The 13610-nt window shown below is 41.5% G+C and overlaps 1 protein-coding gene across 3 annotated transcripts in view; it reads right to left on the reverse strand.

Moving 5' to 3' along the window:
• Positions 1-218: 218 nt before the first annotated feature.
• The window catches only part of OPHN1 (oligophrenin 1), a 376301-nt gene continuing 362909 nt past the window's right edge, over positions 219-13610 (reverse strand). For all 3 annotated transcript variants that reach the window (XM_050776883.1, XM_050776881.1, XM_050776882.1), the window contains 4 exons: positions 10507-10672; positions 9406-9456; positions 5243-5284; positions 219-3991 (listed from right to left, as the gene is read on the reverse strand). In XM_050776883.1, the coding sequence (XP_050632840.1) occupies positions 5251-5284; positions 9406-9456; positions 10507-10672 (251 nt within the window). In that variant the 3' untranslated portion in view covers positions 219-3991; positions 5243-5250. The remainder of the gene's footprint in view (positions 3992-5242; positions 5285-9405; positions 9457-10506; positions 10673-13610) is intronic.

The raw sequence follows: 13610 nt of genomic DNA on the forward strand, positions 1-13610 counted from the left end.
GATGGAGGCCACTTATATTAGACAGTCTACATACTTTATTGAAAGTCACATGAATGAGCCCCAGGATCTCATTTGTTTTATTATTTTGATATAGCATATGTCTTTCACACAGACACTCTTTCTAGCCCTCTACTAATGCCCTTGGCATCAAGTGCTTCATTTCCCCCAGGAAAATGAAGGCTTTTCTTTATTGAAAACTTATCTTTAAGGTATCTTGATTCTCTCTGAAAATTTTTATTATTTCTGACACTTTTTCTGGGCTTGTAATGTGTCAAGGCCACTTATCTGCAGCTACCTTAAAAGTAGTATAATTGATCTACGTTCTCTCAGAAGCAATTTTTTCCTAGTCACAGAACTATTTCTTCTTTTACTACTTTATTTGTTCTAGTTATTACAGAATCAAAGAACTTCTTGAAAAGAGAATACTTTCCCATGATAACCAATTACTTTAGAAATACTCTTCATGACACTATAATTGAAATTAGATGCTAAGTTTTGTCCCTCAGTGACTGAACACCCCCAACCTTTTAAAAAACAAAAACTTCAAAAATAAAAATTCAGTATTTCTTTTCGTAAGCCACCTCTTGATTTTGCTATCACCACGGAAAAATTTGTAGAGATTTGACCCCAATACATCAAGTACTGCAGAGGCACCAAGACCTTTTCTCCTTCTAAAACTGCATTTGTGGATGCCACCAGTCTCTTAGGCTGAAACTGAAACTGCCCATGCTACAACCTTGGCGAAGTACGGAGACACCTGTGAGGACCTTTTTACTTTTTGAAAAATGGCAAGGCAAGGACTTAACAATTACCAACTAAAACACAAATCCTTCACTTCACAAAATAAAATTAGATGATATCTTACAAACATTACCAAATGTGTAAGCTCAATATGAAGAGAAAGCCTAACTCAGCAATATCTTCCAGCCCAGTTTGCATTTCCATATAAACTGAACCTGCATCCCCTACCTCCTTCAAATGTTTGCCTTTCAATATTTCATAGGCAGGCAAGAGTCAAGAGTCATGCCAAGTCTAGCAATGTGGCCTCTGTTCAAACACCTACCACAGTGTGGCAAAGGGAAAACAGCATGGGCTAAAAGTGGCCTGGATTCAAATCACAGTTCTTTTATTTACTTTCTATGTATCCTTGAGCTGGTTGCTTTAGCCCCTGGGACATAATTTCTTTCTCTGTAAACTGAGAATAATACTTGCATGTATATGAAACACTGAGCACTTAATAAATATGTGCTTAATAAATGCTAGGTTCTTTGTTATCCCTGCCAGTTCATCAGTTTCAGTTCATCCATTGCCAGATTCTCTAACCTGCTGGCCAAGGTATGTTGATAATTTCCTATAGTTGCCACTCTTCTATTATCACCCTCTTCCCATAGCCTCTGCAAAATGACTACCCATTCATCAAGCCTAGGCCAAACCAGTCTCATTCCATGATAGCATGCCTCAGCACAGGAGCTTTTTGCACTTTAAGTCAGAGTGCCAAAGAGAGGCGCTGAGATTCATTCTTTGACATTCTTAAGGTATAGACCAGAGCAAGGGCAGAGCTACTCAGCCACTGCTCCCTGGCCTCCAGGCAGACTGGTGGTCCTCAGCTCTCCACAATAGGCCCTTGATCTGTGTCCCAGGCAACACACAGCAATCTCATGACATTTCTGGGACATATTTTCTACTGGGATCACAGCAACTTTCTAGGGCTCTCAATAATCTTCCAATGTTTGCATTGGTGATTGTGGCATTTCCCCCCAAGAAAATCAGAGTCAAACCATGTCTCTTTAAAGGGACTGTGGCCCTATTAGCCATGCTTTCACGGCCAAAAGCTGCACACCTGTCTGCTTTATTCAGGATAGAGCAGGGAGGCCACAGCCCTGAAACCAGGGCTTAAAAATAAAACCACTTACTAGGTGAGGTCAGTAAGGCCTCACAGAGACTACTGTTGGGGGCAAGCAGCAGGGTAAATGATGGTGACTTGACTCTTTTACTCCTGGTTTCTTAGCAACCTGGCCTTTGAGACTGGGTACAGTGGAGAGGGTTCAATTGGGCCACCTGGATATGCCTTGATTTAGAATGGCTTCAAATTTCCACTCAATTACTTTCAAAAAGGCTCTCAGTGTACTTGGCCTTACATGTTCCTAACTCACCAATAAACCATGTTTGGAATTCAGTCTTGAAAATGACTACTGCCTTTCAGTAGCACTGTTCCAAATGCATTTCTGAGTGGGGTTTGCGCATAAGTGTGCATGCACTCACTCTCTATCTCTTTATCTAGGTTTCTCTGTCAGTACTATACTCAGTGCACTTAATAGGGCCTTGGTAGAAGAGTGCAAGTAGGAAAGCTCTTTCCCTCACACTGGGCAACATTATAATTATACAGACTCTACAGACAAGCTATGGCCCAGGCATCTGCACAGAAACAAGTACCGATGCTCTTTCCAGCAACTTCCCTTCAACAAACAGGAATCAGAAATGTCCATTCCTCAGATTTCTGCCCCATTACACCAATTTTTAGGTCCTTTCCAATAATAGAGATAGCAAATGAAAGGGACCTGGCAGGGGATTATGTCTTAACATTTTTCACTTGGTGACAAATACTCAAGAAACAGGGTAAAAGCCAACCCCCAGAAATGATGGCCATTAAAGCCACAAACCACAAGGTCCCTTGCTAGATAAGTGTGATACAATGGGAAAAAAAACTTGCATAGGAGCCCGGGACCTGAGATCTTGTCCTGGTGTGATCATTACCTTGCTCTGCCTCTGTTCCCCCAACTGGAAACTGGGCAGTTAGACTAAATGTTTTTGAAAAGCCCTTCCAATCAAGGGCTTATATGGATTGCAAAAAGGGTATTTTACTCAAGTGCTGTGGTTCTTAACTTTTTTGGGTCACAAGCCCATTTGAAATTTAGCAGAACATTATGGATTATCTCCCCAGAAAGGGCATGTTGTCATGGAATTGTGCATACCATCTCCGGGGCTTAATGGAGTTTCTGAGTCCATGGACACTGGGTTAAGAACTGCTTTTTTCAGGAGATAAAATAGTTTATGTGCAGAAGGCAAACATGAAGCAACAGTGACAGCTGCCTGGCCTCAATCCATGTTAACAATTTTTCTAGCATTTGACCCCAAAATAGAACTCCTGCAGGACCAAACACAGTCTCCCTTTTTTTTTTTTTAAAGAAATGTGTTCAGCTTTTGTTTGTTTCTTGATTGCTTGGAAAGGAAGCTGTCAAAAAAAAAAAAAAAAAAAAGGAGAAAGAATAATCCAAATAGACCTAGGCTTTGACATGCAAAACATGCTTTGCAGATTTGTCCTAAGTGGCTGCGTGTAAGAGCAGGAAGGCCACCTTCCTAAGTCCACATGGAGGGGCTGTGGGGGCATCACTCATCCCACTCATGGCCCCGCAGGAGCAGGCAGGCTCTTGGCAACATACTGCAGCACCAGAGCACCGACATGGCACCAGTGTCCATATCCTCAGTAGGAGACATGTTGAGATTCTCCAATGTTCAGCAAACATTTCTATTTCCCTCCAACCAAGGTAAGCAATGGCCCCAACTCAAGTGGCCTTCAGTTCAAGGTAAGACCCCTGAGATCAGTCTTTACCCCCAAAACTCTCAGAGTTCAATGGCCCTCTGAGGAAGCAGGAAGTTCAGGGTAGAGTTGAAAATTGAGCTCCCCTCTTCGACTCAGGTAAGTGGATATCTTGGTTTTGGCAGAGTCTGGCTTGAGGGAGTCCAGCTCTTCACAGTGTTACAGGAACTCAAAACAGACCTTCTGAGGGGATGAAGACTGAATACAAAGGAGATATAAACAACTGTCTAGGACATATGCTCCTTATTTTATGGTCTCCCAGAGAGAGCCTGAAAGTGCAAGGCTAGGAAGGAGCTGCTCTTCAACACAAAATGACTCCGCACACAAAGGTTTGAAGAAGAAAGACTGTTTCAGAACCTGCAAAGGGTCCTCTGAGACCAAAGCTTTTAAAACCTGAAAGAGAAAGAAGAGAGTAGGGAATTAGTGAGGACTGGTCAAATACTTACCAGCCACTGATAAGTGGGGCTTCTCTTGGTAGGTAGGTAAGCCTATAATTGGTAACTCATCTTCTGAGCAACAGGGGATTGCTGGGCAAAGGCTCTTACAAGTCAGATCTCATGAAACAGGCCTAAGATGGTGCTATGACCAGGATTGGACACTTTGTGCCTTTGACCTAGACTCAAATTCCCCAAAATCTACATGGAGAAATAGAAGCCTGATACTAGGACCTCTGAGATTACTTCCCACATCATGCCCACTGCCTTTATGGTCGTACAATAACTACAAACTTCCTTTTAACAGGGACTTCACCTCCACAGGGGCTGATAAGGAGAAGTTTATCTTCTCATGGACCTCTGAGGACTGGCAGTGACGGGGAAAAAAAGAAGGTTAGGGAGCACATGAAAAGCCAAGCTCCAGATACTTGGATCTCATTTATGTGTGTATCAGGTCACATCATGCCAGCAATCTGATAGTCAAACAATCAGAACTCCTACAGTAGAGAAAGGAATTTCCCTGACATCTGAGTCTCCTGTGACCTTTGCAAGTCACTTATCCCCTCTGAACTTCAGTTCCTTTATTTGTTGAGTTAGAACACATGTTATCCTCCCTTCTCCTGGCATGTGATATGCATCAAATGAAATAATGAATGTGAAAGTGCTTTGCATTGGACAAACATAAAGGACTAAGAATGAAGGTTCAGGTGGGTAAGACTGAAATAATGATTTGGTCTGTAGGAATGAATCCATCTACAGATACTAAGGTAGCCTCTTGGTATCTGTTATAATATCAAAAAGGAGGTTCCTGGTTTCCTTAAAGGCCTGAGAGGTGTCAAAGTTAGAAGGTTCCAACCTTCTCATTTTAGAAACTGGGAAACTGAGGCTCAGAGAAGGAAATGTACTTTCCCAAAATGTCACAGCCTAGGATTCTTAATAAATTTGATTCAAAGGCAATCTGTGAAAGCATGTCATAGTTTGGCTAGGAAAAAAAGAAACAAAAGAGGAAGGTTACTTAAAATCACACAAAACCTTGGAATTGAAAGTCACTAAATTTAAGGGTCATGCAGTGATAGGGTAATGAACTGAGGCATAGAAGTGAGTTCCCACCCTTCTGATCTACATGTTATTCCAGTCCTCAAAATATCAGATCCCGTAATGAAGGCTTATGTGGAACAAGGTTCTGTAATCAGGGATAGGGACTACATACCTGTAGCCTCAACTTTCATCTCCAGGAAGTCTGCCTTGAGAACTGTGGATAAAGAAAGACATTTCACTAAGATTCTAGAAATCAGGATTGGAAAGGTAAATTGGGGGAATGGAGGACCCTTCCAGGCCAGTGCTAAAGAGGCCATTTGAAAAATGGAGAAGTGATTCAGCCCAGATGTTTCAAAACATCTAGCTCCATGCTTATAGTTGGGGCTCCTTCTCTGGCAGGCTTAAAGAGCCCAGCATCCCAGACGTGAAGACATCTTTCAGGCACCAGAACAATTCTCTGAGTACCAGACTATGTGAAGCTTGGAGAACCCAGGGAAGCTGGCTGCAGACCACAAACTACATACTGTGATGATCTCTAACAGGGATAAGGGTGAGGACACAGACAAGTACCATGTGAAAGATGAATCCTCCTTTGCCTAGAAGACCAAACCAACCTTGTCCAGCCTCTTGATGTGCTTGGATTAGTTCTAAATTACCCTTGTCTGGGGACAGCTGGGGGACGAGAAAATCTTGGCAAATGAAACCCACTATAGTGTGGCCAGAGCATTGCGTGTAACAGTTGATCCCCAGGGCTATGTCTTCAACCCTCTGTTTTTCTCTTCTCTCCAGTCTGTTTACACTTACTCCCTGGAGGATCTTATTCCCATCCATGGTTTCAATTGCCACCAAACACTAGGGACCTCCCCGCAACAGGCTACTATTCACATTGTAGCGTATGTGAATAGCCCCCCCACCAAGACTTATATAGTGGTTGTACTCACCCACTATATACCAAAATCTATGTATACGTACCCCAAATCTATGTATACGTACATCCCGCTCCAACTGCTAGCCTAAGTTGCAGTTACCCACTGAACATCTCTACCTAAGTCTCTAAGTGTCTTTTTAAAATTTGTACAAATTTAACAACTGTGTCTTCAAAATCACTGTATCCAAAATTGAGCACGGCATCTTTCCCATAAAACCTGCTTCTCCATGATTAATTATTGTACCATCTACTTAAGTGCCCAAGTTAGACTTTTCTCTTTCTCAGTTCATCAATGTTCCATGTTTGAAAACGTAGCAAGGTCTTATTGAGTCTTTCTCAAATCTGTCCCTTCTATTCCATTCCCACTGGGAATGCCATAGGCCAGGGCTTCCCCGACTCTTGCCAGGACAATTAGTCTCCTTAACTGGTCTCCAGCCTTTACTCTCCCATCTAACTTTCCCACTACCAAAGTGATCTTTCTACAACTTGGTCAGCTCAGAATGTGACTGTCATGCTTGAAGTTCTTCCCCCCTTTCTATGACTCATCCACATATGGACTGCAGTATAAAGACCAAGCACCTTAGTATGTTATACAATGCCTTCACAATCTGGCTCCAATTCATCTTTCTGGTCTCACCCCCAGCTAAGCTTCCCTCTTTTCACTGCCACATTCTAGCCAAAGTGGAACGCTAATAACTTCTGAAACCATAAGCTGTTGGGCCTCTTTGAAATGTCCTCCCCTCCTTTATGTTCTTGATGAGCCATTACTCATTTTCTTCTTAGTTATTATGTTTAAATTGTGTAAGGGAAATGAATAAGGGGTTGATGTCATTCAAATGCTAGGCTGTAGTCAGGTATACAAATGGGGACCAAAAAGGGGCAAGACAAAGTTTAAAAAAATCATCATTTTCATTAGAGATGAGAGAAGAACTTAGTAACAATGACTACAGATGGGACTGACTGTGTGACTGGTCTGAGGATCTTGAATAGAGGCCAGCCTGTGGAAGCACTGATGCAAGTGGTGGTTACAAGGTGGAGGCCTAGATGGAAGGGATGCTTTCCCTATGTGGATGCTGAGTGGGAGGAGCCTGTGGGTACCCAGGATGTTAGCTCACGACATACTGAAGAGCAGGTGTACCTACTTTGGTCTTACCTACATTCCTGCCAAAATGGAATCTAGGAATAAAGAACAGGATTAAATCTAGGTTCTAGAAGACCAGACACAGGGTGAGTAGAGTGATACTCTAGCCTGAAGTGCCTGCTTTGGTCATAGCCCTTGTAGGTTGTGGTTGATCTAAGGCTTCCTTGAGCACTGGCTGACAAAGCCCAGCCCATTGGTAGTGGCTACTCATCTTTTCATACTCTCAATACCAGTTTGGCTATAGCTTCCCTCTTGTAAGTCTACCTGCCTTAAAAATTCTATTGGACTTTCTTCCTGCTTCTTACATATTTCCTTCTCAATGCCTTGGTTTCCTGTCCAAGCTTGCAGATCAATAACTCCCCCCACAACATTGTTTCTGTCTAGTTTTATTCTTTTTTCAAGCCCCAGCTCATATATCACCTCCTCTAAAAAGCTTTCCTATAGACATATTCAGTTCATTCCAGTTTACATCGTTCTATTTCCTTGTTATTTACTTCTCAAGTGGTTTATTCTAGGGAGGCATAGGCCACCTTATTAAGAATATTTGAGACTCTCTTATTCTCCCTTCTTCTTTTCTTTTCTTTTTTTCTTTTCTCAAGGGAGATATTTGGTTAAGCTTACTTTAAAAATTTCTGAGGTGAAAACTTTTATCTTCATGCTATCAGTAACAGAAATCTGGTGCCTTGATCTGACTTTCATCTGCTACGGTAGAATGAATGGTAAATTATTGTCGAAGGAGAATTTGGCCCAGCCTGAGGTTCCAGGTGTCTCACTGACAAGCAGAGCTAGAATGAACTGCTGTGCAGAATCATGTCCTAGTGAGTCAGTCCCCATAGTCCCCTTTGACTAGAGGATGGCAAATCCACCCCAACTCCACTGCTGGGAAAGGTATATTGTTCTGCTTTTAACTGACCACCTAGAAGAGTTCTGCTCCTGTCACCTGTTAGGAAGAACAATTTCAAACTCTCTGATAACCAACAAGGATCAAACTCGCAAAAGTGTCCCTGAAGGCTAACCAAATATTTCTCCAGATGTTCTAGTCCAAAGGGTCCTAAATTCCAGGCCTTGGACAGTCTGCACCAGCACTTGAGAAGTTTTAATAACAAACTAATGGAAAAGAAGAAAGAGAGGGAGGGAAAAAACAAAATAAAACAAAAAGTCATATTCCCAGGCCTCACTACTAGAGATTCTGTTTTAGTGGGTCTAGAATGAAATCCAGGAATATGTGACCTTTTTCTCCACGTTTCCAGGTGACTTAGATGTGCAGCCAGTTTGAGAACCATTGCCTAAGTCCAGTGTTTACCCTTGAAATGGGGGCCCAAAGGCTGTTTATGTTAGAGTATAATATTCTACATATCCCTGTCAGCTGCCCTTTGAGTATATAATGGAATCTAAATAAGTAAACTAACAAAAAATAGAGTCACATTGGGTATAAAGTCTTTGAGATACTGCTTGGTGTGTATTCGCATGCACATGCACAGACAAGTGTGCACATATATATGTGCTTGCGAGACAGAAAAGAGAAAGAGGAGCACAGAGAGAGATGAAGAAATGGAGAGGCAAAGAGACAAGAGATACAAAGAGACACAGGAAGAGAAAAACAGAGACATATAGAGTGACATGAACAGAGAAACGGACAGATAAAGACAACTATGGGGGACACAGGCAGAGAAACACAGAGAAACAGAAAGAGATTGAGAATGACAGAGACACTGGCTGGGTGCAGTGGCTCACGCCTGTAATCCCAGCACTTTGGGAGGCTGAGGCGGATGGATCACCTGAGGTCAGGAGTTCGAGACCAGCCTGACCAACATGGCAAAACCCCGTCTCTACTGAAAATACAAAAATTAGCTGGGCATGATGGCGCGTACCTGTAGTCCCAGCTACTAGGGAGGCTGAGGTGGGAGGATCACTTGAACTCGGGAGGCAGAGGTTGCAGTGAGCCAAGATCGTGCCACTGCACTCCAGCCTGGGCAACAGAGTGAGACTCCATCTCAAAAAAAAAGAAAGAAAAGAAAAGAAAAAGAAAAGGACAGAGACACCAAGTGAGAAAAAGAATATGAGAGAGACAAATAGACAACACAGGTGAACAGGTGAGAGACAGATAGGGATGGAGAGACAGAGTTGGGGGAGAGAAAGTGACAGACAGAGACAGATCTGTAGAGAAACAAAAAAAGAGAGAATGCTAGAGTGAGCACAATTGTATGCTAAGGATGCAGTTATTAAAAGGCGATTTGGTTTCTCTTTTGCCACCTCTATCTCTTACCTTCCTGTTTTCCGGGAAGCTGTTTCAAAAAACCTGGTCCTGGAAGCCACCCTGCAAACAGAAGCCAACCAAGTCCCATGAGTTGCTTTGGTATACATGTGAGAACCAGTGGCCAACAGAAAGGACAGGAGACTCTGAATCAGATGAGACACCAATGCCAGCCCCTGCCTTTGCTGGCAAAGGCCCTACGCATCCGAATGTGAAATGGCCCAGAGCCCATAGGCACCCCTAAGGCCATAGCTGACACTCTTTATCCCCATTGCTTCAGAATGCTCTGAGTATGTTGCCGAGTCAGGCTCTTCTTGGGGGAAATAAATGAAACCAGTCTTGATTTCAAAGTATAATTGTTGGCTTTTTGTAAATATACTGAGCTAATCAGTCAAAGCTGTGGAGGCTTTGTTCTTCTTTTTCTCCAATTTTACAATTATGGAAAACAAGAAACACAAGAAAAAGGAAGACCAGGAAGCAGTATACTGAGAGCAGTCCCAGTCAATAAAGAGAGGACAGGCAAGCGCGTTGTGGCCAAGCAAAGCTGGTCCCTGAGCACTGCTGTGGTCCTACCCTAGCTGCTCCTTCCCTGGTTCCTTGGCTTGCAGCCCAGCCTCAGGAAGGCCTGTTGGACATCAGCTCAGCTCCCACCCTGTAAGAGGCTCTCTGGGGAACCAAAGTCATTCTGAAAAAAAATTTTAAATCATACCCTTTGCTTAAAATAAAAGCCTCAAGCATAAGTACAATGAACGAATCTGTTCATTAAATTACTTTTAAAACCAGTAGAAATAACAAGAAAAATCTTTTTAAATGTCCTAAGCCAAGGAAGCTAAAATCAGAAGGTAATAATATCACCATAGATAAAGGAAGTTAAGAAAAATGGGTCTCCTAGCAGGTACTAAGAATCAAAGGTTTCAACTTTAGAGAAATCCCTCAGCTTTGAGCATTGAGTGGGATACTCCCAACAGGGCTGGCCTATGATATTTCCCTAGACTATAAAGTGAAGGATGCCCCAGGGTTGTGCACTGTATACCCTTAATATGGTGATCCTGAAAGCATTCCTAGTGGCCTAGGACAGGCCTTCAGTCAAGTTTGAGGTACAACCTTACTTACACAGATGATGTGATTTCTCCTGCATTGCCAGCCACAATATCTGGCTTTGGTTCTGGCTTTTGGGGAGTAGCTGCCCGGCAGGGAGGATCTGGAGGCCTCACTGGGGGGCGGATGATGGTTGGCTTTTCTCCTGGAGGCCGCACTTTGCTGAAACTGTCGGCATCCCCTGGAAGAGAAAATGATACCAGGAACTTGGAAGGTTAGCCAAACAGAACACAACTCATGAACAGGCACCCAATACGAGAGTTACCTGGGCCAACTTCCTTGGCCTCCATTTCTTCTTGGTGACTAACAATTCTGGCTATTTTTTTTTTTTTTTTTTTTTGTAATTTTTCTGGCAACTATCCCTTCAGACTATATTTGAACCCCAGCTCTGGAGTTTCAGATATCTTGGGTGTGTCATATCAATTACCTAAGTCTCAGTTTCCCCAGCTATATAATAAAGATCCACAATATATTATCTTACAGAGATAGTGGGAGGATTAAATCAGGTACTAATATATTTAGTGCAGGGCCAGGTACATAATAGGTGCTTACTAAATGTCTTATGATGATGAATTTGAATTGTTTAAATTTATCATCACTGAAATCCAGGTCTTTTCACTTAGGCCTTGACTATTACAGTTGTCTTCTAACTCACCTTCCTGCCTCTGTGTCTTTAGTTTCCTTGTCAGTACAAAATAAATATAAATACCTTTTAAATAAGATGGTTATAATAGGACTACAGTGAAACAGGTAAACTCACACATTGCAGGTGGTAATGTGAACTGGGTTTATTTTATCTAGAGGGCATCAAGAATTCTGGAACAATGTGGATGAAATACAAAATCATACATATGAGACAGTTCATACTTGTTGATCCAGTAATTCTGCTTTTGGGAACAGGCCCAAATGGACTAATCCAAGAGGGGAACAACAACAACAACAAAAAAAAACCTTAAGAAAAAGCAATTGGCACAAAAGCATGCATCTTATCAGAAAAAAAATCAGACCTAACCACAAAGGCTAAACAAAAAATTCAATTCATACAAGCATTTAACCAATATATATTATGTGTGAACTGCCAAAAATTTAGACCAGGTCAAAACAAAAACAGGCATACAAAATAATATCAAGTGAAAAAAAGGTCCACGAAAAGTGCTCATGGCCTGATGAAGACCATACTGAAACAGACATGTACGCAACTATGCAAGGGTGTTAGTGGATCTTGATATTCATCCATTTTTTTCTACAACATTTACAGTAAATGTAAGAACATACTAAATTGAATCTACATAATACAACTACAAAATTTAATTTAAGTGTTTTTACACTGTTTTTCTGTTCTTTAAAGACTTTCCCAACAGCTCTAAAATGTAGAAGATAAAAGTTTAAACTCCTTCATGGAAAATCAAGGCCCTCCTTGAGCTGGTCCCATATTATTGCCCCAAGCACTAACCCTGGACTTTAACTATCAGTTCTACTCTACTCAAACTGGTCTGCCTACTGCCCCATTAAGGCAAACCCTTGACCTTACTTCTAAGTGAGACAGAGTCTGGAATTTTGTAGACCTGGCTTTCAGACCTTGTTCTGCTGCTTCCAAGTTGTGGGACCCTAGACAGGTACTTCACTTCTATGACGGTAAATTTCCTCATCTGGGAAATGAGTATAAAAACCCCTCCTCTTCATGTAGCCAACAGACACATGAAAAAATGCTCATCATCACTGGTCATCAGAGAAATGCAAATCAAAACCACAATGAGATACTACCTCACACCAGTTAGAATGGCAATCATTAAAAAGTTAGAAAACAACAGGTGCTGGAGAGGATGTGGAGAAATAGGAACACTTTTACACTGTTGGTGGGATTGTAAACTAGTTCAACCATTGTGGAAGACAATGTGGCGATTCCTCAAGGATATAGAACTAGTAATACCATTTGACCCAGCCATCCCCATTACTGGGTATATACCCAAAGGATTATAAATCATGCTACTATAAAGACACATGCACACATATGTTTATTGTGGCACTATTCACAATAGCCAAGACTTGGAACCAACCCAAATGTCCATCAATGATAGACTGGATTAAGAAAATGTGGCACGTATACACCATGGAATACTATGCAGCCATAAAAAAGGATGAGTTCTTGTCCTTTGTAGGGACATAGATGAAGCTGGAAACCATCATTCTGAGCAAACTATCACAAGGACATAAAACCAAACACCACATGTTCTCACTCATAGGTGGGAATTGAACAATGAGAACCCTTGGACACAGGGCAGGGAGCATCACACACCGGGGCCTGTTATGGGGTGGGAGGAGGGTAGAGGGATAGCATTAGGAGAAATACCTAATGTAAATGATGAGTCAATGGATGCAGCACACCAACATGGCACATGTATAAATATGTAACAAACCTGCATGTTGTACACATGTACCTTAGAACTTAAAGTATAATTTAAAAAAAAAAGAAGAAGAAGAAGAAAAAAAAAACTCTCCTCACAAGGTGATTTTAAGGACTCAATTAGATGACCTATAGACAATGTCTAGTATACAGCAGAGGTAAGTAAGTGTCAGACTCTGTCCTGCTTCTTGCCCTATATATGTCCCTATTCTTAGGTCTCCTGTGTATTATAACCATTCCTCAAGACCCAGCTAAAATTTCAACCCTCTGAACACCCTAGTAGGTATATGTAATTTACATCAATGTAAATGTTCATGAAGTTATTATATATTACCATGTATGTTTCTTTAAAAAATTCATCCATCTAGCCATTCTGGTGAGCAAGATATATATGTAAAGAAATAATGATAATACAGTGTGATTGGTATTCTAATTAAGGAAGAAACAAAACACTATTCATCTGCACTCATATGAATTGTCTCTCCATTTAGTCTGTATCTTACATTCTGGACATGTCATTCCCCTTAACACGAGGCTGGGTATACAGAATTGCAGCAGAAAAAAATAACCAAAATGATAATAATAATCCAATTTTTCTAATGTACTTTATACTATTCAAAGCACTCTCCCAGATGATAACTGCTTAATGTTTACAATAAGCTTGAGAGAGATGAATAAATAGGTCTTATTAACCCCATTTTACAGAGAAGGAAAC

Source organism: Macaca thibetana, chromosome X (assembly GCF_024542745.1).
Source record: "Macaca thibetana thibetana isolate TM-01 chromosome X, ASM2454274v1, whole genome shotgun sequence".
Classification (NCBI taxonomy): Eukaryota; Metazoa; Chordata; class Mammalia; order Primates; family Cercopithecidae; genus Macaca; species Macaca thibetana.